The 25043-nt window shown below is 44.7% G+C and overlaps 1 protein-coding gene across 1 annotated transcript in view; it reads right to left on the reverse strand.

The window, feature by feature from the left end:
- Window positions 1–669: 669 nt before the first annotated feature.
- Window positions 670–25043, reverse strand: part of LOC309543165 (Fc receptor-like protein 3) — a 64076-nt gene continuing 39702 nt past the window's right edge. The window contains exons 3-10 of the mRNA XM_082242553.1: window positions 24590–24856; window positions 24239–24508; window positions 21841–22131; window positions 7530–7796; window positions 7179–7448; window positions 5273–5448; window positions 5068–5167; window positions 670–861 (exon numbers count right to left, since the gene is read on the reverse strand). Coding sequence (XP_082098679.1) covers window positions 770–861; window positions 5068–5167; window positions 5273–5448; window positions 7179–7448; window positions 7530–7796; window positions 21841–22131; window positions 24239–24508; window positions 24590–24856 — 1733 coding nt within the window. The 3' untranslated portion in view covers window positions 670–769. The remainder of the gene's footprint in view (window positions 862–5067; window positions 5168–5272; window positions 5449–7178; window positions 7449–7529; window positions 7797–21840; window positions 22132–24238; window positions 24509–24589; window positions 24857–25043) is intronic.

The raw sequence follows: 25043 nt of genomic DNA on the forward strand, positions 1-25043 counted from the left end.
TAGACACAATAACTTTTGCGCAAACCAATCAATATACACTTACTGGGATTTTTTTTTACCAAAAAACATGTGGCAGCATAGTGACCTAAACTGATGAAAAAATTTGAATTTTTTTTATTTATTTTTTTATTGAGAATGTTACATAGCAGAAAGTAAAAAATATAGTTTTTTTTTTTTTCAGAATTGTTGCCCTTTTTTTTTCTATAGCGCAAAAAATAAAAACCGCAGAGGTGATCAAATACCACCAAAAGAAAGCTCTGTTTGTGGGAAAAATGGACATCAATTGTATTTGGGTACAGCGTTGTACAATCGCACAATTGCCATTTAACAAAAAAAATGGCCTGGTCATTAAGGGGGTAAAACTTTTCGATCCTTAAGTGTTTAAATAATATAATCAGTAAAGTGTGACATTTGTAATTTGGATCTTATCTTCATTTTTTTATTTTTTTTTCCAGGAAAACCACGTTATTTCCTTCCTGTTAAACTCTCCTCAATGTGTGATCTCAGTGACCACTTCTGCTTTGCCCACGGCTTACTATATTCAGTGTATAAGTTCCTTACTTTAAGCTTTCATATTTTTTTTTCTGAATATTGTCAAGTTTTCATTTCTTTTTTTTAATTCTTTTTTGAATAATGTGAAGTTTTTTTTGTGAATATAATTTCTTTTAGAAATGCTGAAGTTCCTTTAAATTCAACCAAGAACTTTTCCATATTTTCTTGTTTCATGTTTCATTGAGGTCCTCAGATTCCTAGAAGTTCTTCCTCTTCTCTACCACTTGTTGTGGAAGTAGATGAAGCTGAGAGCGGCAGCCAATACAAATCCAGAGATCACCAGTCGTGTGATATTCTGCACCGTGTAATCTGAGGAGAGAACCAGGGATGGATGTTATAGGAATTTAGATTAAAAAAAAACCAAAAAAAAATCTTTTTTGTGCATTTTGAAGTGTTACAAATTCTGAGTGTATAGGAAGGGCCTGGATGAGCTTCCTTCTCATTGGACAGAAGCAATGATTATGTTTCATGTTCCAATAATAGAAGGAGAGGTGACACAGGAAGCAGCAAAACTGAACTAGGAGACAAGTGCATCATCTGCTCAAGAGGAGCGTAAGTCAGAAATTTCACTGACCAAAAATACAAATCCATGGTAAGCAACCTTTAACCACTTCCTTACCGCAGGACGTACTGGGCTTTAAGTGAGGTAGTGGCGGCTGGTGCTCCATGGGCTGGGGGGGGGTGGCAGAAGGACCACACAAGCTCCAGCCCGCCCACCATACCCCCCCACAGACCACACCAGCTCCAGTCACCGGCTCACTCACCCTGGACTGACATGTGGAGGGCAGACCGCGGCGGCAGTGCCGGCGGCAGCTTCCCCCTCAGTCTCCTCCGTGGGTCAGGCTTCCGCTGCGTCTCCTCCCTCCTCCTCCTCCTTGGCCAATAGCATGGCTTCTACTTTTGGCCAATCGGGAAATGGACCCACTTCCTGACTGGCCAGGAGGAGAACCAGTGCGGAATAGTGAATATTTATTCACTATTGTCACACAACTGGGTGGGCTCGGGGCGCAGTGCTCTGTGCCCCGAGCCCACCCTTTTTTGAAGGCTAATAAAGCCTCTGGCTCTAATCACGTGCTTAAAAAAAAAAAAAACAACCCATTGGAATCCATGCATCCGGCGCCCTGCATGTAGATTAGGGGGCTGGATACATGGATGGGGGGGCGCCCCCAATGGACGGGCCGCCACTGAAGTGGGAATATCTGGATGATGGGTGCAGCTGCAGGCATCATTCAGATATCATTTTTTTTAGCCGCCGATTCCCTGCACCCAGGGGCTGACTGGCAACTTTTGGCCCAGGGGGCAAGTACCAACCAGAGGCCTATGGTGCAATGACTCAACCCCGCTTCCAATCTCTCTCTTCCTGGCCTCCTCCTGATCCCCATTTTTGCCTGAAGCTCCACTCCAGGTACTCTCTACTAATTGAATCCAGGTTCCCCACCTGGCCAAAGAAGTTGAGTGCACATGCTCAGCGTCATATCCAGAGGTTGTCTTTGGGAAATAGACGTATGAGTGCTGCCAGCATTGCTGCAGAGGTTGAAGGGGTGATGGGTAAGCCTGTCAGTGCTCAGACCATACGCCGCACACTGCATCAAATTGGTCTGCATGGCTGTCATCCCAGAAGGAAGCCTCTTCTAAAGATGATGCACAAGAAAGCCTGCAAACAGTTTGCTGAAGACAAGAAGACTAAGGACATGGATTACTGGAACCATGTCCTGTGGTCTGATGAGACCAAGATAAACTTATTTGGTTCAGATGGTGTCAAACGTGGGTGGTGGCAACCAGGTGAGGAGTGCAAAGACAAGTTTGTCTTGCCTACAGTCAAGAATGGTGGTGGGAGTGTCATGGTCTGGGGCTGCATGAGTGCACTGGGGAGCTACAGTTCATTGAGGGAACCATAAATGCCAACATGTACTGTGACATACTGAAGCAGAGCATGATCCCCTCCGTTCGGAGACTGGGCTGTAGGGCAGTATTTCAACAAGATAATGACCCCAAACACACCTCTACCCTATTGAGCATCTGTGGGGCATCCTCAAACAGAAGGTGGAGGAGTGTGCAAGGTCTCTAACATCCACCAGCTCCGTGATGTCATCATGAAGGAGTGGAAGAGGACTCCAGTGACAACCTCTGAAGCTCTGGTGAACTCCATGCCCAAGAAGGTTAAGGCAGTGCTGAAAAATAATGGTGGCCACACAAAATATTGATACTTTGGGCACAGTTTGCACATTGTCACTTAGGGGTGTACTCACTTTTGTTGCCAGTGGTTTAGACATTAATGGCTGTGTGTTGAGTTATTTTGAGGGGACAGCAAATTTACACTGTTATACAAGCTGTACAGTCACTACTTTACATTGTAGCAAAGTGTCATTTCTTCAGTGTTGTCACATGAAAAGTTTACATTAAATATTTACAAAAATGTGAGGGGTGTACTCACTTTTGTGAGATACTGTATATCTACTGTATATCAAACGCAACCCAGTGGTTTTATATAGTTATTGGTTAAAGAAGGGAAAAAAAATTGAAATCCCCATCATCAGGGTCTTATTTGGACACCATGCTGCCGTAGGTCAATCTTAATGATGAAGAAGAAGGTTCCTCAGTATCTCAGTGACCACAAGTGGTTACCGCAGGAGCTTCAGGAGCCTACAAGACAATGCTGAAACATGTTGTTCCAGAAAAGCTTCCAAGCCCTAGCTTAGAGTTGGCCAGCTCTACCCTTTGTAATTTTTCAGTATGAGCTAATTAAAGTTGAGTAAATCTGCTTGGGTTCAGTACTCTAACATTTCATAAATCTAGCTTGAAGTTCCCAACCTGCACCAAACACTACTGAATCTATGGTGGGGCAAATCTTATTCAACAACGCTACATTTGATACACCTAGATGACATCTCTGCCACAAACTCTACACTCCACCTATTGGCCAATAAAGAATATTTCCCAAGTTTAGCACACCCCCAGCTAATGCTATACACCAATTGTATCCCCCTGAACTGAGGAAGTGGCAATTTAAAGATACAAAAAGCATTTTATTTGGTGAAATAAAGTTATTGAATGCTTTACTAAAATAGGAGACTCGTGCCTACCCTTCAGAGAACCACGTCAGGCGCCTCTGCCAATCAAATTACTGACAAAATTTATTTTTTGCGCTGACTCTTCCCACAAATTCTTTCACCCTCCTGAAAGTCTCACAGAAAACCCAGGATGGGAATTCCCAAGGCTTCGAGAGTGACAACTCTGACCCTGTGTGGAGTCAGGTTTTTTACCCCGGTGCACTTGAAAGGCCGCATGTTTCCCCCTCGCTGGGTGAACACAGCCCTGACAATTGTAAGTCAATTTTGATTTTTTTTCCTCTTATTGTGGAAGCCTTTTATCCTTGTTTCTGAATTAATCTACTACACTTCACTACAATGAGAAGGAGGCAGGAAAGTCTTTAGAGTCTCAGGACTTTCCTGCCTCCTTCTCTTAACCTTTCTGGTGGACGCTCCAGAGCATTTCCAGAGACCACTGGTCTGCGCTCTACCACCACACCCTAGACCTAAATCTTTTTCTAGTAATTCGCAAGCAATTGTTAAATGAAAGGCAAACTAAAAATAATGATAATAATAATAAGAAGAAGAATAAGAATAATAATAATAAATAATTTAAAAAATATCTCTCCTTACATAGAGCTGGTAGCTTTCTCTAACATCTCCAACATACGTGGACAATATGGCTGCTGTTGTGAGCCGACTCTTTTATGGAAATAGACTGAGTAAATAATTCCTTCAAATAATCGGCTTTCGTTAATCCTTATTTTTGGGGTTAAACCTGAACATTTTTGGCCAAAATGTTGTGATTTGTGAACTTTGCAAATCCCAGGGACTAATACCATCTCCCAGGGATGGTAACAATGAACACGAGTCACATTCCTAGAGCCAATGGTAGAATGTGGTAACGGGGGCAGCATGGGGTCTGCTTTATATTCTCAACTCATTTTCAGCTTTCAATTTCATCAGACAAAATAAGAAAGACTAAGGAAAGAGAAGAAGGGAAGGGAAGAGTGACTAAGGGAAAGAGAAGAAGGGAAGGGAAGAGTGACTAAGGGAAAGAGAAGAAGGGAAGGGAAGAATGACTAAGGGGAAGAGAAGAAAGGAAGGGAAGAGTGACTAAGGGAAAGAGAAGAAAGGAAGAGTGACTAAGAAGAAGAGAAGAAGGGAAGGGAAGAGTGACTAAAAGAAAGAGAAGAAGGGAAGGGAAGAGTGACTAAGGAAAGAGAAGAAGGGAAGGGAAGGGAAGGGTGACTAAGGGAAAGAGAAGAAGGGAAGGGAAGAGTGACTAAGGGAAAGAGAAGAAGGGAATGGAAGGTAAGAGTGACTAAGGAAAAGAGAAGAAGGGAAGGACACAGTGGTTAAAGAAAGAGAAGAAGGGAATGGAAGGGAAAAGTGACTAAGGGAAAGAGAAGAAGGGAAGGGAAGAGTGACTAAGGGAAAGAGAAGAAGAAGAAGATCAGAGGCTTATTCAATTTTTCAAGCTCACCATGTATCTGTATTATCCGGATAGAGCGCTCATCACTCATCTTCCTCACAGTGTCAGATGCCGTCCTCACTTCACAGGTATATTTCCCAGAATCCTCCAGCTGAGCTGACCGCACTCTGTATGTATCAGATACATTGTATTCCCGCACAGTCTGTCCATCTCTGTATGTATCAGATACATTGTATCCCCGCACAGTCTGTCCATCTCTGTATGTATCAGATACATTGTATCCCCGCACAGTCCGTCCATCTCTGTAGAAGGCAAAGTGCAGCTCTGTGCCCCCTCTGAGTGGATCCAGTCTGGTGTCACATCTCACCGTCATCTCATCTCCTTCTATTACCCTGGATGGGGTCACTTTTATTTCTGGAGGAGAGAAGAGCTCTGGAAGAGGAAAGACAAACAATGGGATTGCATTAATTATACTCTAAATGATGACAATCACACAATTCTTTGTAGCGGACATAAAATAATTGATATCAGTGTTTGGCTAAGTGGAGATATTGTTCCCATTACAGTAATACACAGTAATAGAGAGCCCGGTATGGTCAGCTTAGTCACAAGTCATTTATTCTACCTGCATATCTGGATGGTGAGCGGTCAGCCGAGACACTGGAGGAAACCAACACAGACATACAAATGTCTTACAGACAATGTCCTGAGAGGGAACTGAGCTCAGATCCCTGGAGCTGCATGGGAAGGCTGGTAATAAGGTCACTTGATGGAGTAATAGAGCTTATCAGTCTACTATGAATTTACCAGTCAGTCACTTTTCTGGCTTTCCTGGCTCTAAAGTGATATTACACCCTAATGTAACCCTTTCAGTAGCAGACTGAATGAGTATGCAGAATATCTTTATATCCTTGCCTATATTCCAGTTTTAGCCGGTGCCATGACCACTTCCCCAGGTTTCCTGTTTTAGGGTGGCTCCTTTCCCATGCAGCATCCTATGGAGCCAGTTTTGTATGCAGGGACTAGAGTTGTGTCTCCCTGCACTGTGTGTATCAAAAGAAACACACAGCCTCATAGACTAGGATTGCAAGGCACTCCCCTGCTATAAAAATAGAAAGAATGTAATATATAACCAACTTCCGAAATTTGAACTTTGAATAGGATGAATTTGAATTTAAATACAAAAGAATGGAATAGAAAATAGAAAATATTAGAATAGTAAATAATAGAACTGCCTAGGCAGGTTGCTGGCGTACTGCAGTTACTAAGGACCTATGGAGCTCGGGACGTACTATCCCCTCTATCAAATATAGTGATACGTACATGCATGTCTTCTCCTGCCTGGAGCCATCATTGCATTATAAATAGGTATTCACCGCTGTGTTCCCGGGATCTCTAGGTCTGAACTATGATGCCCGCTATGACCACATAAAATGTGCCTACCTTTGTCCACTTGAGGCTATCCCTATACCACAATAGATTTTGTATACCCAATGCTGAGTATCCACAATTTGGAATACATCAGGGAGAGGGTACGGGTAGTCGTTGATTCCCAGGTAACTACCACCAGTGGAGATTATAAGCCTTCCCCTTATGGTATGCGAGGGTCCAAACTTTTGAATCCAGCATAAATAGAATGTATATGTACGCCAACATGGAATTTACATCTTAAATATAGAAGCAGTAATTCTTATTCAGTATCTGTGTCGTCACAACCCTGTCATCTACTCTGAGTCATCATCAACAAGGAAATACCGGTCTGTCATGGTCTCTCAGGCCCTGAGGAAGCCTTGAGCGAAATGCGTCGGCTTGCCGGGGACCTACATTGACCGATTCCATCGTGAGATCCACTCTCCATCCTACACAGGCTCTTCGATTTTGTTCCCCTTATGAGATGTATTTCTATGTTGCTAATGACCCATCCTGCTTGATTTTATTTATTTGTATGTTAGTCCAATTGCACCAATTAGGCATGGCGGTCCATGCGTTTTATCTTATGTACTAATAAAATGTTATTTGGTTTTATAAACTTTTTTTTTGTCTGATCCTTCTACTCCCACTGGCCTGCAAAGCCCCATCTTTTTCTTTCTAACATTTTTTGATTTATTTGATTTTGACTATGGATGGGGCAGTATAACAAAAAAAAGTTGGCTTTAATTTACCTTTCACAGAGATAAAGAATATATCTGTTTTCTCTTTTTCATCTGAAATATAAACATGTTGTATTCGTTTAGTACATTTGTACAGTCCAGACTGACTCATCGTTATATTAGGAATATGGAACTCGGAGTCGGTTTCTGATGATTTTATCTCCTGATCATCCTTGTAGAATTTTGTGTTTATTGCTTTAAAATCTTTTATATGATGACATCTCAGAGTCAGGGGGTCTCCTTCATATATGGCGGATGGAGGTCTCTGCAGGATGACAAGATCTGAAATGTAATAAAATGTACTTTAGGTTGTTCTATTCACACCCAACAATCTGTAATGATGGAGATGAGATGATGACTCACTTTCTGTAACATTTAGGAAGACGGGATCACTGATATCACCACCAATGGTCCGGCACTGGTAATCTCCTCTGTCCCGATATACTGAAGATCTAATGATATGAAGTCTCTGTTGATCTCCTTTTATCTGTGTCTGGTTTCTGTACCAGTGATAGGTCCGGGACTCCTCTGGTACAGTAGACGGCACATCACATGTCAGAGTCACACTGTCATAGTATAGAATATTCCCCCAGTTGGGTGTGAAGGTCACCACAGGTTTGATGGCCTGTCCTATAGAAGAAAAGAGATCACACAGAACCCATAGATAGCACAGTGTGCAGCAAAACACAGATAGGTGGACACATTTTATGTAAAAAAAAAACATATTTTATGTTCTCATGTCAGATGTTTGTGGTCCTGGGCACAGAAATTTTCCAACATGTTAGTAAATCTCTGTAATAAGTAAAACGACTCCCCTTAAGGTGGGTTCACATCTATGTGATTTCAGACATCGCATGTGATTCACACCACATGCCTGTGCACATTTGTGATGTCTGTGCAGTGCGAAGCCAGCTGTACAGTTGGTATGGCTAAAATCGCATCGCATTTGCAACAAAATGGTGCAGGACCCTTTTCTTTGCTTGCACTGGAGCGATCTAATTCCATTCGATTCCACAATTCGCACTGCGCTCTGCGAAACTATTAGAACTTTATTTTGACACCAGCAGCGGTTCACAGAGTGCAATGTAAACTGCCTGCGATTCAGATGTGATGCGGGAACTCACTCAGGAATTGCTGTGTTTCCTGCATCACACCAGTGAGAACCCAAAATAATACCTACATTTGAATAAAGCATTTATTTTAAAAAAAAAATCAGCAAAAGGGACAGTACTTACAATCAGTTTGAAGTGTCCCTTGTGCTGCTGGCTGTAGATTGAGTTGAATTGCTCGTCCTCTGACCTCCCCCACCCCTGCAGTGTCATTTCCTGGTGCTTTGGTGATTAATACGTGAGCGGTCATATGCACTTGTTAAGAGTGCCAACTATGCCCGCCATTTCCATCCCTTCCTCCATTCATAAAACATGTACTATAGCTTCCAGCAAGAAAAAGGATTCCATGATTGAGGACGGTTGGATGAATGAAAGGTCAACCTCCTCCAATCATGGATCACTTTTAACCCTAGAATTATTGCGCTCACTACAGTGTGCATGGAAACACCTAATATGTACTGCAAAAATATTGTTTTGTATACACTTGAAGCATATGTTAGCATTTCTTTGTTAAAAAAAAGGGGGAGGAGACCGCGCTCAAACAATATGACTCCTGATGACGTCAGACGTTTGCTGACGAAACACGTTGAGTCTAGGGTACGCTGCTACATCACTTCCGGTTTCTCCCCACTGATGTGTCCATCCTCCCATGACATTTGGGGGACAGTAGCTTGTCCAGAAACCCTCCAAAGAGCCAAATACAACCGTCAAAAAATGGTCTTCCATTGGCTTCAATGCATTAAAAAAAATCTGATTATTAAACATTTAATCAGATTTGAAGTTTATAAATTTTAGCTGAATTTAGGTCCAAACTAAATAAAAGCATTATGGGCCTTTCCAACTAACATTCTTGTAAAACATTTAAATAAATGGGTAATTTAAATTGTGTGCAAATTATGGCTAACCAGCGCTGTTTTTTAAAAATTATTCTTAAAAGTGTAATTATAGAAGTTCTTCAGTCACCTGTGTAAAAATTAAAATTCAGCAGCTACAAAAACTGTAGCTGCTGACTAGTGTTGAGCGAACACGGACTGTATTATTTGTGTTCGTACCGAATTATTGGATTTTTTGTACCCGAACACGGACACGGACACTTTACTGTATGTTCGGGTAAAAATCCGTGTTCGGTCGTTTTATTTCCGGGTTTTGCATGCTTTGGCGCTCTTTTCATGGCGGGCTTTCAACAGCCAATCAAAAATCGTTTAACTGGTGTGCCTTAAGCCATCCCAGCCATGCCTGCAAATGTCTCAGTAGCTGTGATTGGCCGTCTGAAGCATGTGACCAAGTCTTTATAAGTTCGAGGCAGCCGCAGCGGCGTCATTATGCTGCTTAGATCAGGGACAGAGCACACATCAACGTGCTGGCTGCTGATTAGGGAAAGACAGGCAGGAAAAAACCATTTGTGTCCAGATAGGATTGAGGGACAGGTCGGAGTGTTTAGGCAGGGCGAGTTGTAGGCATTTTAGGGATAGAGTCTGCTGAATTATAGGGTCAGTGTCTTCTACAAACTACAATCGATATTGCTGTGTGGGGGGTGGGGTGACTCTGCACTCAATCCTGATCTACGATCTCTTCTCAATCCTGTTAGGGAGAGGCTGCTGCTGAATTTTAGGGTCAGAGTGTTCTACAAACTACAATCGATATTGCTGTGTGGTGTGGGATAGGAGATAGGCAGGTGTCATTGATCCACATCCATTTTTCTGTGTGTGAGCTGCAGTGAACACAATCTTTTTGGGGTGCAGTGAACACAATCTTTTTGGGGTGCAGTGAACAACATCCTTTTTGGGGTACAGTGAACACAATCTTTTTGGGGTGCAGTGAACAAAATCCTTTGTGGCGTGCAGTGAACACAATCTTTGTGGGGTGCAGTGAACACAATCTTTTTTGGGGTGCAGTGAACAACATCCTTTTTGGGGTGCAGTGAACAAAATCCTTTTTGGGGTGCAGTGAACACAATCTTTTTGGGGTGCAGTGAACAAAATCCTTTGTGGGGTGCAGTGAACACAATCTTTGTGTGGTGCAGTGAACACAATCTTTTTGGGGTGCAGTGAACAAAATCCTTTTTGGGGTGCAGTGAACAACATCCTTTTTGGGGTGCAGTGAACAAAATCCTTTTTGGGGTGCAGTGAACAAAATCCTTTTAGGGTGCAGTGAACACAATCTTTGTGGGGTACAGTGAACAGAATCTTTGTGGGGTGCAGTGAACACAATCTTTGGGGGGTACAGTGAACACAATCTTTTTGGGGTGCAGTGAACAAAATCCTTTGTGGGGTGCAGTGAACACAATCTTTGTGGGGTGCAGTGAACGCAATCTTTTTGGGGTGCAGTGAACAAAATCCTTTTTGGGGTGCAGTGAACACAATCTTTGTGGGGTGCAGTGAACACAATCTTTTTGGGGTGCAGTGAACAAAATCCTTTTTGGGGTGCAGTGAACACAATCTTTTTGGGGTGCAGTGAACAAAATCCTTTGTGGGGTGCAGTGAACACAATCTTTGTGGGGTGCAGCGAACACAATCTTTTTGGGGTGCAGTGAACAAAATCATTTTTGGAGTGCAGTGAACAACATCCTTTTTGGGGTGCAGTGAACAAAATCATTTTAGGGTGCAGTGAACACAATCTTTGTGGGGTACAGTGAACAGAATCTTTGTGGGGTGCAGTGAACACAATCTTTGGGGGGTACAGTGAACACAATCTTTTTGGGGTGCAGTGAACAAAATCCTTTGTGGGGTGCAGTGAACACAATCTTTGTGGGGTGCAGTGAACACAATCTTTTTGGGGTGCAGTGAACAAAATCCTTTTTGGGGTGCAGTGAACAACATCCTTTTTGGGGTGCAGTGAACACAATCCTTTTAGGGTGCAGTGAACACAATCTTTGTGGGGTACAGTGAACAGAATCTTTGTGGGGTGCAGTGAACACAATCTTTGGGGGGTACAGTGAACACAATCTTTTTGGGGTGCAGTGAACAAAATCCTTTGTGGGGTGCAGTGAACACAATCTTTGTGGGGTACAGTGAACAGAATCTTTGTGGGGTGCAGTGAACACAATCTTTGGGGGGTACAGTGAACACAATCTTTTTGGGGTGCAGTGAACAAAATCCTTTTAGGGTGCAGTGAACACAATCTTTGTGGGGTGCAGTGAACACAATTTTTGTGGGGTACAGTGAACACAATCTCATACTTCTGAAGATTTGAGGGTGCTGCCTGTTCTATACTCCTCCTCCCACTGCTCAACCATCCTTTTAGGGGTACAAACAATAGTAATTGGGGCCTAGTGTGGTGGTGTACGTGCGAGATACATACACTTTCTTTTTGATCATATTTTCTCTTCCGCTATTCAATTAAATCCTTTGGGGATCAATTAAATTGCGTGATAGTCTGTGTCGGTACGTGTGAGATCCACCTTTCCAAGTTTTTGGGGTTCATCTCATACTTCTGAAGATTTGAGGGTGCTGCCTGTTCCATACTCCTCCTCCTACTCCTCAACCATCCTTTTAGGGGTACAAACAATAGTAATTGGGGCCTAGTGTGGTGGTGTACGTGTGAGATACATACACTTTCTTTTTGATCATATTTTCTATTACGCTATTCAATTAAAACCTTTGGGGATCAATTAAATTGCGTGATAGTCTGTGTCGGTACGTGTGAGATCCACCTTTCCAAGTTTTTGGGGTTCATCTCATACTTCTGAAGATTTGAGGGTGCTGCCTGTTCCATACTCCTCCTCCTACTGCTCAACCATCCTTTTAGGGGTACAAACAATAGTAATTGGGGCCTAGTGTGGTGGTGTACGTGTGAGATACATACACTTTCTTTTTGATCATATTTTCTATTCCGCTATTCAATTAAATCCTTTGGGGATCAATTAAATTGCGTGATAGTCTGTGTCGGTACGTGTGAGATCCACCTTTCCAAGTTTTTGGGGTTCATCTCATACTTCTGAAGATTTGAGGGTGCTGCCTGTTCCATACTCCTCCTCCTACTCCTCATCCATCCTTTTAGGGGTACAAACAATAGTAATTGGGGCCTAGTGTGGTGGTGTACGTGTGAGATACATACACTTTCTTTTTGATCATATTTTCTATTCCGCTATTCAATTAAAACCTTTGGGGATCAATTAAATTGCGTGATAGTCTGTGTCGGTATGTGTGAGATCCACCTTTCCAAGTTTTTGGGGTTCATCTCATACTTCTGAAGATTTGAGGGTGCTGCCTGTTCCATACTCCTCCTCCTACTGCTCAACCATCCTTTTAGGGGTACAAACAATAGTAATTGGGGCCTAGTGTGGTGGTGTACGTGTGAGATACATACACTTTCTTTTTGATCATATTTTCTATTCCGCTATTCAATTAAATCCTTTGGGGATCAATTAAATTGCGTGATAGTCTGTGTCGGTACGTGTGAGATCCACCTTTCCAAGTTTTTGGGGTTCATCTCATACTTTTGAAGATTTGAGGGTGCTGCCTGTTCCATACTCCTCCTCCTACTGCTCAACCATCCTTTTAGGGGTACAAACAATAGTAATTGGGGCCTAGTGTGGTGGTGTACGTGTGAGATACATACACTTTCTTTTTGATCATATTTTCTATTCCGCTATTCAATTTAATCCTTTGGGGATCAATTAAATTGCGTTATAGTCTGTGTCGGTACGTGTGAGATCCACCTTTCCAAGTTTTTGGGGTTCATCTCATACTTCTGAAGATTTGAGGGTGCTGCCTGTTCCATACTCCTCCTCCTACTCCTCATCCATCCTTTTAGGGGTAAAAACAATAGTAATTGGGGCCTAGTGTGGTGGTGTACGTGTGAGATACATACACTTTCTTTTTGATCATATTTTCTATTCCGCTATTCAATTAAATCCTTTGGGGATCAATTAAATTGCGTGATAGTCTGTGTCGGTACGTGTGAGATCCACCTTTCCAAGTTTTTGAGGTTCATCTCATACTTCTGAAGATTTGAGGGTGCTGTCTGTTCCATACTCCTCCTACTCCTCATCCATCCTTTTAGGGGTAGAAACAATAGTAATTGGGGCCTAGTGTGGTTTTGTACGTGCGAGATACATACACTTTTTTGGATCATATTTCCTATTCCGCTATTCAATAAAAACCTTTCTAGGGCAAGATCTTAAATTACAGAAATATGAGGAGACCGTCAAATAAGGGCAGTGGCCTGGGTCGTGGTGCTGCTGGTAGAGCTCCTGTTGCAAGGAGAGGACGTGGTCGATCTGTGCCAGCTACACGCACAAGTGAAACACCTTCCTAAAGTGTGAGTAGGCGACAGAACCTGCATCAGTATTTGGTAGGGCATCATACGCCCCTAGAAGTGATGAGGCCAGAACAAGTGGAGGCGATAGTAGATTGGTTTGCTGCTGACAGTGCCTCCAGTTCCTTCACATTGTCTCCCACCCAGTCTACTGCAGAAAGGTCACAGTTGGCACCTGCAGCCGATGTCCAACCGTCTTTCACCTCACCCCCTTGCAAATCAGGCAAGCAGTCTGAGCCCCAAGCCATACAGCAGTCTCTTCTTCTTTTTGATGACTCTGTCAGCAGGGTTTCCCAGGGCCATCCACCTAGCCCTGCCCCAGAAGTGGAAGAGATTGAGTGCAGCGATGCCCAACCACTTATTTCTCAAGATGAGTACATGCAAGGACCATCGCAGCACGTCTCCGATGGTGACGAAACGCAGGTGCCAACTGCTGCGGCGTTCAGCATTGTGGAGACCGACAAGGAGGGCAGGGGTGAAGACTGGGTGGAAGATGATGTGGAGGACGATGAGGTCCTCGACCCCACATGGAATGAACGTCATGCAGGTGACCTGAGTAGTTTGGAGGAAGAGGCGGTGGTCGCACAGAGCCACCAGCACAGCAGAAGAGTGAGCAGGGTGCAGAAGCGGAGCGGCCGTGCCCTAGACACTACGCCCGCTACTGCCCAACGCAGCAAGGGAACGAGCGCACCAAAGTCAGCTCAAAGGAGTTCTCTAGCATGGAAGTTCTTTAGAAAATGTGCTGATGACAGGACACGAGTGGTTTGCACCCTGTGCAATCAGAGCTTGAAGCGAGGCATAAACCTTCTCAACCTGAGCACAACCTGCATGATCAGGCATCTAAGTGCAAAGCACGAGCTGCAGTGGAGTACAAACCTTCAAAACCAAGAAACGTCTCTGGCTCATCCTGCTTCCTCTTCTGCTGCAGTCTCGGCCGCTCCAGCCACATCTGTAGTGATACCGGCACCTGCCACCCCGCAAACAGACGATCTGTCAGCAACACCACCACCTGGGTCACCAACAACCATCTCCACAATGTCCCGTGGAAGCGTTCAGCTTTCCATCTCCCAAACACTTGAGAGGAAGAGGAAGTACCCCCCTACCCACCCGTGATCCCTGGCCCTGAATGCCAGCATTTCAAAATGATTGGCCTTTGAAATGCTGTCATTCCGTCTGGTGGAGACGCACAGTTTTAAAAACCTTATGTCGGTGGCTGTCCCACAGTACGTCGTGCCCAGCCGCCACTACTTTTCCAGGCAAGCCATCCCTTCCCTGCACAACCAAGTGGGGGAAAAAATCAGGTGTGCACTGCGCAACGCCATCTGTGCCAAGGTCCACCTAACTACCGATACGTGGACCAGTAAGCACGGTCAGGGGCGTTATATCTCCCTAACGGCACACTGGGTAAATGCAGTGGCGGATGGGCCTGAGGCGGATAGCAATTTGGCACATGTCCTTCCACCACCGAGGATTGCAGGGCGCTTCAGTTTGCCTCCTGTTCCTAACTCCTCCTACTCCGCTTCCTCATCCTCTACCGCCTCCTCATCCGGACAGCGTAACACCTTCACCACCAACTTCAGCACGGCCAGGGGTAAACGACAGCAGGCAGTTTTACAACTTGCCTGTTTGGGGGACAAACCACACACCGCGCAGGAGTTGTGGAGGAGCATGGAACAGCAGACAAATGAGTGGTTGCTGCCAGCGAGCCTCAAGCCCGGCTTGATGCTGTGCGATAACGGGCGAAATCTCATAGCAGCTCTGGGCCTAGCCGGTTTGACGCACATCCCTTGCCTGGCGCATGTGCTGAATTTGGTGGTGCAGAGGTTCCTTAAAAACTACCCCGATATGTCAGAGCTGCTGCAGAAAGTGCGGGCCGTTTGTGCGCACTTTCGGCGTTCTCACCCTGCTGCTGCTCGCCTGGCAGCGCTGCAGCGTATCTTCGGCCTTCCCGCTCACCGCCTCATATGTGACGTGCCCTCAAGGTGGAACTCCACCTTGCACATACTGGAAAGACTGTGCGAGCAGCAGCAGGCCATAGTGGAGTTTCAGCTGCAGCACGCACGCGTGAGTTGCTCTGCGGAACAGCACCACTTCACCACCAATAACTGGGCCTCCATGCGAGACCTGTGTGCCTTGTTGCGCTGTTTTGAGTACTCCACCAACATGGCCAGTGGCAATGACGCCGTTCTCAGCTTAACTATCCCACTTCTATGCCTCCTTGAAAAAACAATTCGGGCGATGATGGAAGAGGATGTGGCACAGGATGAGGAGGAGGAGGAGGATGCATTGTCTCCCACCCAGTCTACTGCAGAAAGGTCACAGTTGGCACCTGCAGCCGATGTCCAACCGTCTTTCACCTCACCCCCTTGCAAATCAGGCAAGCAGTCTGAGCCCCAAGCCATACAGCAGTCTCTTCTTCTTTTTGATGACTCTGTCAGCAGGGTTTCCCAGGGCCATCCACCTAGCCCTGCCCCAGAAGTGGAAGAGATTGAGTGCAGCGATGCCCAACCACTTATTTCTCAAGATGAGTACATGCAAGGACCATCGCAGCACGTCTCCGATGGTGACGAAACGCAGGTGCCAACTGCTGCGGCGTTCAGCATTGTGGAGACCGACAAGGAGGGCAGGGGTGAAGACTGGGTGGAAGATGATGTGGAGGACGATGAGGTCCTCGACCCCACATGGAATGAACGTCATGCAGGTGACCTGAGTAGTTTGGAGGAAGAGGCGGTGGTCGCACAGAGCCACCAGCACAGCAGAAGAGTGAGCAGGGTGCAGAAGCGGAGCGGCCGTGCCCTAGACACTACGCCCGCTACTGCCCAACGCAGCAAGGGAACGAGCGCACCAAAGTCAGCTCAAAGGAGTTCTCTAGCATGGAAGTTCTTTAGAAAATGTGCTGATGACAGGACACGAGTGGTTTGCACCCTGTGCAATCAGAGCTTGAGGCGAGGCATAAACCTTCTCAACCTGAGCACAACCTGCATGATCAGGCATCTAAGTGCAAAGCACGAGCTGCAGTGGAGTACAAACCTTCAAAACCAAGAAACGTCTCTGGCTCATCCTGCTTCCTCTTCTGCTGCAGTCTCGGCCGCTCCAGCCACATCTGTAGTGATACCGGCACCTGCCACCCCGCAAACAGACGATCTGTCAGCAACACCACCACCTGGGTCACCAACAACCATCTCCACAATGTCCCGTGGAAGCGTTCAGCTTTCCATCTCCCAAACACTTGAGAGGAAGAGGAAGTACCCCCCTACCCACCCGCGATCCCTGGCCCTGAATGCCAGCATTTCAAAATGATTGGCCTTTGAAATGCTGTCATTCCATCTGGTGGAGACGCACAGTTTTAAAAACCTTATGTCGGTGGCTGTCCCACAGTACGTCGTGCCCAGCCGCCACTACTTTTCCAGGCAAGCCATCCCTTCCCTGCACAACCAAGTGGGGGAAAAAATCAGGTGTGCACTGCGCAACGCCATCTGTGCCAAGGTCCACCTAACTACCGATACGTGGACCAGTAAGCACGGTCAGGGGCGTTATATCTCCCTAACGGCACACTGGGTAAATGCAGTGGCGGAGGGGCCTGAGGCGGATAGCAATTTGGCACATGTCCTTCCACCACCGAGGATTGCAGGGCGCTTCAGTTTGCCTCCTGTTCCTAACTCCTCCTACTCCGCTTCCTCATCCTCTACCGCCTCCTCATCCGGACAGCGTAACACCTTCACCACCAACTTCAGCACGGCCAGGGGTAAACGACAGCAGGCAGTTTTACAACTTGCCTGTTTGGGGGACAAACCACACACCGCGCAGGAGTTGTGGAGGAGCATGGAACAGCAGACAAATGAGTGGTTGCTGCCAGCGAGCCTCAAGCCCGGCCTGGTGGTGTGCGATAACGGGCGAAATCTCATAGCAGCTCTGGGCCTAGCCGGTTTGACACACATCCCTTGCCTGGCGCATGTGCTGAATTTGGTGGTGCAGAGGTTCCTTAAAAACTACCCCGATATGTCAGAGCTGCTGCAGAAAGTGCGGGCCGTTTGTGCGCACTTTCGGCGTTCTCACCCTGCTGCTGCTCGCCTGGCAGCGCTGCAGCGTAACTTCGGCCTTCCCGCTCACCGCCTCATATGTGACGTGCCCTCAAGGTGGAACTCCACCTTGCACATACTGGAAAGACTGTGCGAGCAGCAGCAGGCCATAGTGGAGTTTCAGCTGCAGCACGCACGCGTGAGTCGCTCTGCGGAACAGCACCACTTCACCACCAATAACTGGGCCTCCATGCGAGACCTGTGTGCCTTGTTGCGCTGTTTTGAGTACTCCACCAACATGGCCAGTGGCAATGACGCCGTTCTCAGCTTAACTATCCCACTTCTATGCCTCCTTGAAAAAACAATTCGGGCGATGATGGAAGAGGATGTGGCACAGGATGAGGAGGAGGAGGAGGATGCAGAGGTAACATTTCCAAGGCTTTCAGGGCAGTCATTCGCAAGGGGCTCCGAGGGTGGGTTCCTGCACACACAAACGCCAGGGACACAATTATCCAGCAGGGGCACAGTTCTGGAGGATGAGGAGGATGAGGAGGAGCTGGAGGAGGAGATGGAACCATGTTCACAGCAGGGTGGCACCCAGGCCAGCTCATGGCCATCACTGGTGCGTGGCTGGGGGGATACAGAGGACACGGACGATACACCTCCCACAGAGGACAGCCTTTCGTTGCCTCTGGGCAGCCTGGCACACATGAGCGATTACATGCTGCAGTGTCTCCACAACGACCGCCGAGTTGCCCACATTCTAACTTGTGCTGATTACTGGGTGGCCACGCTGCTGGATCCCCGTTACAAGGACAACGTACCGTCCTTAATTCACTCACTGGAGCGCGATCGCAAGATGCGCGAGTACAAGCGCACGCTGGTAGACGCCATGCTGCTGGCATTCCCATCTGACAGCGGGGCCGCAGTGGAAGCACAAGGCAGAGGAGGAGGTCGCCAACGCAACCAGGGCACCGCCAGCACCTCAGAAGGCAGGGTTAGCATGGCCGAAATGTGGAAAAGCTTTGTCAGCACGCCACAACAAACAGCAGCACCAGCAGCTCAGATGGAACGTCTTAGCAGGAGGCAGCATTTTACCAACATGGTGGAGCAGTATGTGTGCACACGCCTACATGTAGTGAATGACGGGTCTGCCCCCTTCAACTTCTGGGTCTCCAAATTGGGCACAAGGCCTGAGCTTGCCCTTTACGCCTTGGAGGTGCTGGCGTGCCCTGCAGCCAGTGTATTATCTGAACGGGTATTTAGCACGGCTGGGGGTGTTATAACAGACAAGCGCAGCCGCCTGTCCAGAGACAATGTGGACAAGCTCACGTTCATTAAAATGAACCAGGCATGGATCCCACGGGACTTTTCCGTACCTTATGCAGAATAGCAATGGATACCGACCTTACCCACCCATTGTTCCATTTTTGCTCTTTCTCACTCTTTTGGGGTGTACCCTCATTTAAAATTTGTGAAAAGAAGCAGTGTTGGCTACCTCGTCCTCCTCCTCAGGGCCAGATTAACGTAGGGGCTATTGGAGCTGCAGCTCCAGGCCCCTACCTTTTATATAGGCCCCGGGTTGGCCATATTCACTGTTACCGCTCTTCTGTCACTTGTAAACACAGAAGTCTGGCTTCTATGCTCGCTTCCACAGGCAGCACCCTCAGAACCTCCCCACACAGCGCGAAGGCCGGACAAGGAGGGACAGTTGCCGATGCATGGATGTGTTTATGGGCTTCAGAGACAGCATCCCATGTTGAATTAGGCATGCATGGCTGCACCCTTCCTCCTCTGGGTGCATGCCAAGGCTTGGCCCTTAAGGCCCTTCAAACTCCTCAGCACCAAGCCCATGATGCTCTTAATCCGGCCCTGGTCCTCCTCCACCGCCGCTTCCACCTACACCGCCAATAGGTGTGCGCAGCCTATTGCATTAAGGTGTGCACCCCAAAGTTGAAATACACATGCATGTGTTTGCCTACAGGTACATGGCCCCGATACATTTCTCTCCCTGCTGGCAAAGAGAAATAGAGCAGAGCAGGTCCGGAGAGATCTTTCCCATCTCCTCACTGGCAATTCTATGTGCCCTAGGTGATTAGGGTGTGCCCAGGCACACCCGGCACACCCTGTGCGCATGCCTATGTCACCGCCACATCCACCACCACCTCAACCTCCCTCCTACTCCATATGGGCCTCGTCCTTCAGAGATGAAGAAGAACATTGTTTTATTTTTCTGTTTTTTTTTTTGTTGTTTTAAGTTATTTTCCTATCCACATTTGTTTGCAGAGCACTTGCCATGCTCTTAATTACGTTTTGCTGCCATTTGCAGCACTCTAGCCCTTTCCTTTGGTGTTTTAGAGCCATTTTAGTGCCTTAAAGTTCGGGTCCCCATTGACTTCAATCGGGTTCGGTGTCCGGGAAAAGTTCGGTAAAAGTCCGGGACACGGACCCGGACTTTTTTTTAAAGTTCGGCCGAACCCGTCGAACACGGACATCTAGGTGTCCGCTCAACCCTAATATCTACTGTATATCAAACGCAACCCAGTGGTTTTATATAGTTATTGGTTAAAGAAGGGAAAAAAATTGAAATCCCCATCATCAGGGTCTTATTTGGACACCATGCTGCCGTAGGTCAATCTTAATGATGAAGAAGAAGGTTCCTCAGTATCTCAGTGACCACAAGTGGTTACCGCAGGAGCTTCAAGAACCTACAAGACAATGCTGAAACATGTTGTTCCAGAAAAGCTTCCAAGCCCTAGCTTAGAGTTGGCCAGCTCTACCTTTTGTAATTTTTCAGTATGAGCTAATTAAAGTTGAGAAAATCTGCTTGGGTTCGGTACTCTAACATTTCATAAATCCAGCTTGTAGTTCCAAAACTACAGCAAACACTACTGAATCTATGGTGGGGCAAATCTTATTTTACAATGCTACATGTAATACACCTAGATGACATATCTGCCACAAACTCTACACCTCCACCTATTGGCCAATAAAGAATATTTCCCAAGTTTAGCACACCCCCAGCTAATGCTATACTCCAATTGTATCCCCCTGAACTGAGGAAGTGGCAATTTAAAGATACAAAAAGCATTTTATTTGGTGAAATAAAGTTATTGAATGTTTTACTAAAATAGGAGACTCGTGCCTATCTTTTGGAGAACCACGTCAGGCGCCTCTGCCAATCGAAGTACTGACAAACTTTCTTTTTGCGCTGACTCTTCCCACAAATTCTTTCACCCTCCTGAAAGCCTCACAGAAAACCCAGGATGGGAATTCCCAAGGCTTCGAGAGTGACAACTCTGACCCTGTGTGGAGACAGGCTTTTTACCCCGGTGCACTTGAAAGGCCGCATGTTTCCCCCTCACTGGGTGAACACAGCCCTGACAATTGTAAGACAATTTTGACTTTTTTTCCTCTTATTGTGGAAGCCTTTTATCCTTGATTCTGAATTAATCTACTACACTACAATGAGAAGGAGGCAGGAAAGTCTTTAGAGTCTCAGGATTTTCCTGCCTCCTTCTCTTATCGTTTCTGGTGGATGCTCCAGAGCTTTTCCAGAGATCACTGGTCTGCGCTCTACCACCACACCCGAGACCAAAATCTTTTTCTAGTAATTTGCAAGCAATTGTTAAATGAAAGGCAAACTAAAAATAATGATAATAATGATAATTATAATAATAATAATAATAATAATAAATAATTTAAAAAATATCTCTCCTTACATAGAGCTGGTAACTTTCTCTAACATCTCCAACATACATGGACAATATGGCGGCAGTTGGGAGCCTACTCTTTTATGGAAAGAGACTGGGTAATTAATTGCTTCAAATAATCAGCTTTCGTTATTCCTTATTTTTGGGGTTAAACCTGAACATTTTTGGCCAAAATGTTGTGATTTGTGAACTTTGAAGAACCCAGGGACGTTAAACCCATGGTAACAATGAACACGAGTCACATTCCCAGAGCCAATGGTAGAATGTGGTAACGGGGGCAGCATGGGGTCTGCTTTATATTCTCAACTCACTTTCAGCCTTTAATTTCATCAGACAAAAGAAGAAAGACAAAGGGAAAGAGAAGAAGGGAAGAGTGACTAAGGGAAAGAGAATAAGGGAAGGGAAGAGTGACTAAGGGAAAGAGAAGAAGGGAAGAGAAGAGTGACTAAGGGAAAGAGAAGAAGGGAAGAGAAGAGTGACTAAGACTAAGGGAAAGAGAAGAAGGGAAGGGAAGAGTGACTAAGGAAAGTGAAGAAGAAGAAGATCAGAGGCTTATTCAATTTTTCAAGCTCACCATGTATCTGTGTTATCTGGATATCAATCCCATCACTCATCTTCCTCACAGTGCCAGACGTCGTCCTCACTTCACAGGTATATTTCCCAGAATCCTCCAGCTGAGCTGACCGCACTCTGTATGTATCAGATACATCGTATCCCCGCACAGTCCGTCCATCTCTGTAGAAGGCAAAGTGCAGCTCTGTGCCGCCTCTGAGCGGATCCAGTCTGGTGTCACATCTCACCGTCATCTCATCTCCTTCTATTACCTTGGACGGGGTCACTTTTATTTCAGGAGGAGAGAAGAGCCCTGGAAGAGGAAAGACAAACAATGGGATTGCATTAATTATACTCTAAATTATGAAAATCACACAATTCTTTGTAGCGGACATAAAATAATTGATATCAGTGTTTGGCTAAGTGGAGATATTGCACCCACTACAGTAATACACAGTAATAGAGAGCCCAGTATGGTCAGCTTAGTCACAAGTCATTTATTCTACCTGTATATCTGGATGGTGAGCGGTCAGCTGAGACACTGGAGGAAATCAACACAAACATACAAATGTCTTACAGACAATGTCCTGAGAGGGAACTGGGCTCAGATCCCCGGTGCTGCAAGGGAAGGCTGGGAATAAGTTCACTTGAAGGAGTAATAGAGCTTAGCAGTCTACTATGAATTTACCAGTCAGTCACTTTTCTGGCTTTCCTGGCTCTAAAGTGAAATTACACCCTAATGTAACCCTTTCAGCAGCAGACTGTATGAGTATGCAGTATATCTTTATATCCTTTCCTATCTTCCAGGTTTAGCCGTTGCCATGACCACTTCCCCAGGTTTCCTGTTTTAGGGTGGCTCCTTTCTCATGCAGCATCCTATGGAGCCAGCGTGTCTCCTTACACAGTGTACATCAAAAGAAACACACAGCCCCATAGACTAGGATTGCAAGGCACTTCCCTGCTATAAAAATAGAAAGAATATAATACTTACCCAACTTCCGAAATTAGAATTTTGAATAGAATGAATTTGAATTTAAATAAAAATGAATGGAATAGAAAATAATAGAAAATATCAGAATAGTAAATAATAGAATTGAAAAGAATGGAATAGAATGGAGTAGAAAAACAATAGAACAGAATATAATAAAACAGAAAGAATATATAACTGTCTTCTGAAATTTGAATAGAAAATATTAGAATTGAATAAAAAAGAAAAGAATAGAATAGAAAATATTAGAAAGAGAAAATAGGAGAACAGAACAAAAAACCAACAATAGAATAAAATATAACCATTATTTTTGTATATATATATATATATATATATATATATATATATATATATATATATATAACGGTTATATTTTATTCTATTCTGTATTAATTGTTTTTTCAATTTGTTTCTATTCTATACTCTTAATTTCTACTATTTTCTACTCTAATCTTTTCAAAAAATTCATTCTATTCAAAACTACAATTTCGGAAGATGGTTATATTCTTTCTTTTTTATTCTATTCTGTTGTTTTTCTATTCTATTCTCTTTTTTTTTCTATTATTTTGGATTCCATTGTTTTTTTTTTGTTCCTTATTTTTATCTATTCTATTTGAATTTTGGAAGATGGGCATATTCTATTTATTTTATTCTACTCTAATAAATTCTATTCATTACTATCCTTTCATTTTGTATTCTATTGCTTTATTATTTTATACTCTATTTTATGACATTCATTTTTAAAAGTTTGATTACTAGTATTTTCTAATTCGATTACAAATTTGTTTTCAAATTCAAATCAAATTTTGTTAAAATTTTGGTTAATGTCAATTCGTTACTATTGTAATTCAGTAATTTGGATACTCCCAAATGTCCAAATAACAAACAATTCGGCCGAATTTCGATTTGGAACTCAACAATCCGCACACGTCTAGTTTTGCATAACACGGCACTGTAGAGTCTAGTGAACCCTAAAAATGTTGTGAGTGTTAACATCTTATAATTCCTAAAATATCAGCCCCCCCAATATGGATGTTTTGCTTCTTTTTTTATACTCACCTTTCTGGAGATGTCCTCAGGCTGGTTATGGGATGTGTTGGGTCCTCTTCACCTGTTCTCCAGCATTGGATGGTCCTCTATGATGCAGAGAATGGCCCTGATGTTGTATCATTACACCAGGGAGATGCCCTTGAAGTGGGAGGGTCCAGGACACCCTTCACTCACAGGATGTCCTCAATCTCCCAGGCTGAATGACGCCGGGTGTCATTTAACCCACAAGGCTGGGGACATCTAATTGCAGAATGTAATTACTGTGGGGGAGGGTGGGGGGGGGGGACAGTGTCAGAGAGAATGTGTATATTGCAGCCTGATTTGATTTATTTGATTTTGACTATGGATGGGGCAGTATAAAAAAAAGTTGGCTTTAATTTACCTTTCACAGAGATAAAGAATATATCTGAGAACTCTTGTACATATGAACTATCATAGCGTTGTATTCTTTTAGTACATTTGTAGAGTCCAGACTGACTCATCCTTATATTAGGAATATGGAACTCGGAGTCGGTTTCTGATGATTTTATCTCCTGATCATCCTTGTAGAATTTTGTGTTTATTGCTTTATAATATATTGTATGATGACATCTCAAAGTCAGGGGGTCTCCTTCATATATGGCCGATGGAGGTCTCTGCAGGATGACATAATCTGAAATGTAATAAAATGTACTTTAGGTTGTTCTATTCACACCCAACAATCTGTAATGATGGAGATGAGATGATGACTCACTGTCTGTAACATTTAGGAAGACGGGATCACTGATATCACCACCAATGGTCTGGCACTGGTAATCCCCTTTATGCTCCCCTACAGAAGATTTATTAATGTGTAGGTTCTGTTGATTCCCTTTTATCAGTTTCTGGTTTCTGTACCAGTGATAGGTCCGGGACTCCTCTGGTACAGTAGACGGCACATTACATGTCAGAGTCACACTGTCAAAGTATAGAATATTCCCCCAGTTGGGTGTGAAGGTCACCACAGGTTTGATGGCCTCTCCTATAGAAGAAAAGAGATCACACAGAACACATAGATAGCACAGTGTGCAGCAAAACACAGAGAGGTGGAAACATTTTATGTAAAAAAAAAAACATATTTTATGTTCTCATGTCAGATGTTTGTGGTCCTGGGCACAGAAATTTTACAACATGTTAGTAAATCTCTGTAATGAATAAAACCATTCCCC

The sequence above is a fragment of the Pelophylax lessonae genome, assembly GCF_965119305.1.
Source record: "Pelophylax lessonae genome assembly, chromosome: 13".
Classification (NCBI taxonomy): domain Eukaryota; kingdom Metazoa; phylum Chordata; class Amphibia; order Anura; family Ranidae; genus Pelophylax; species Pelophylax lessonae.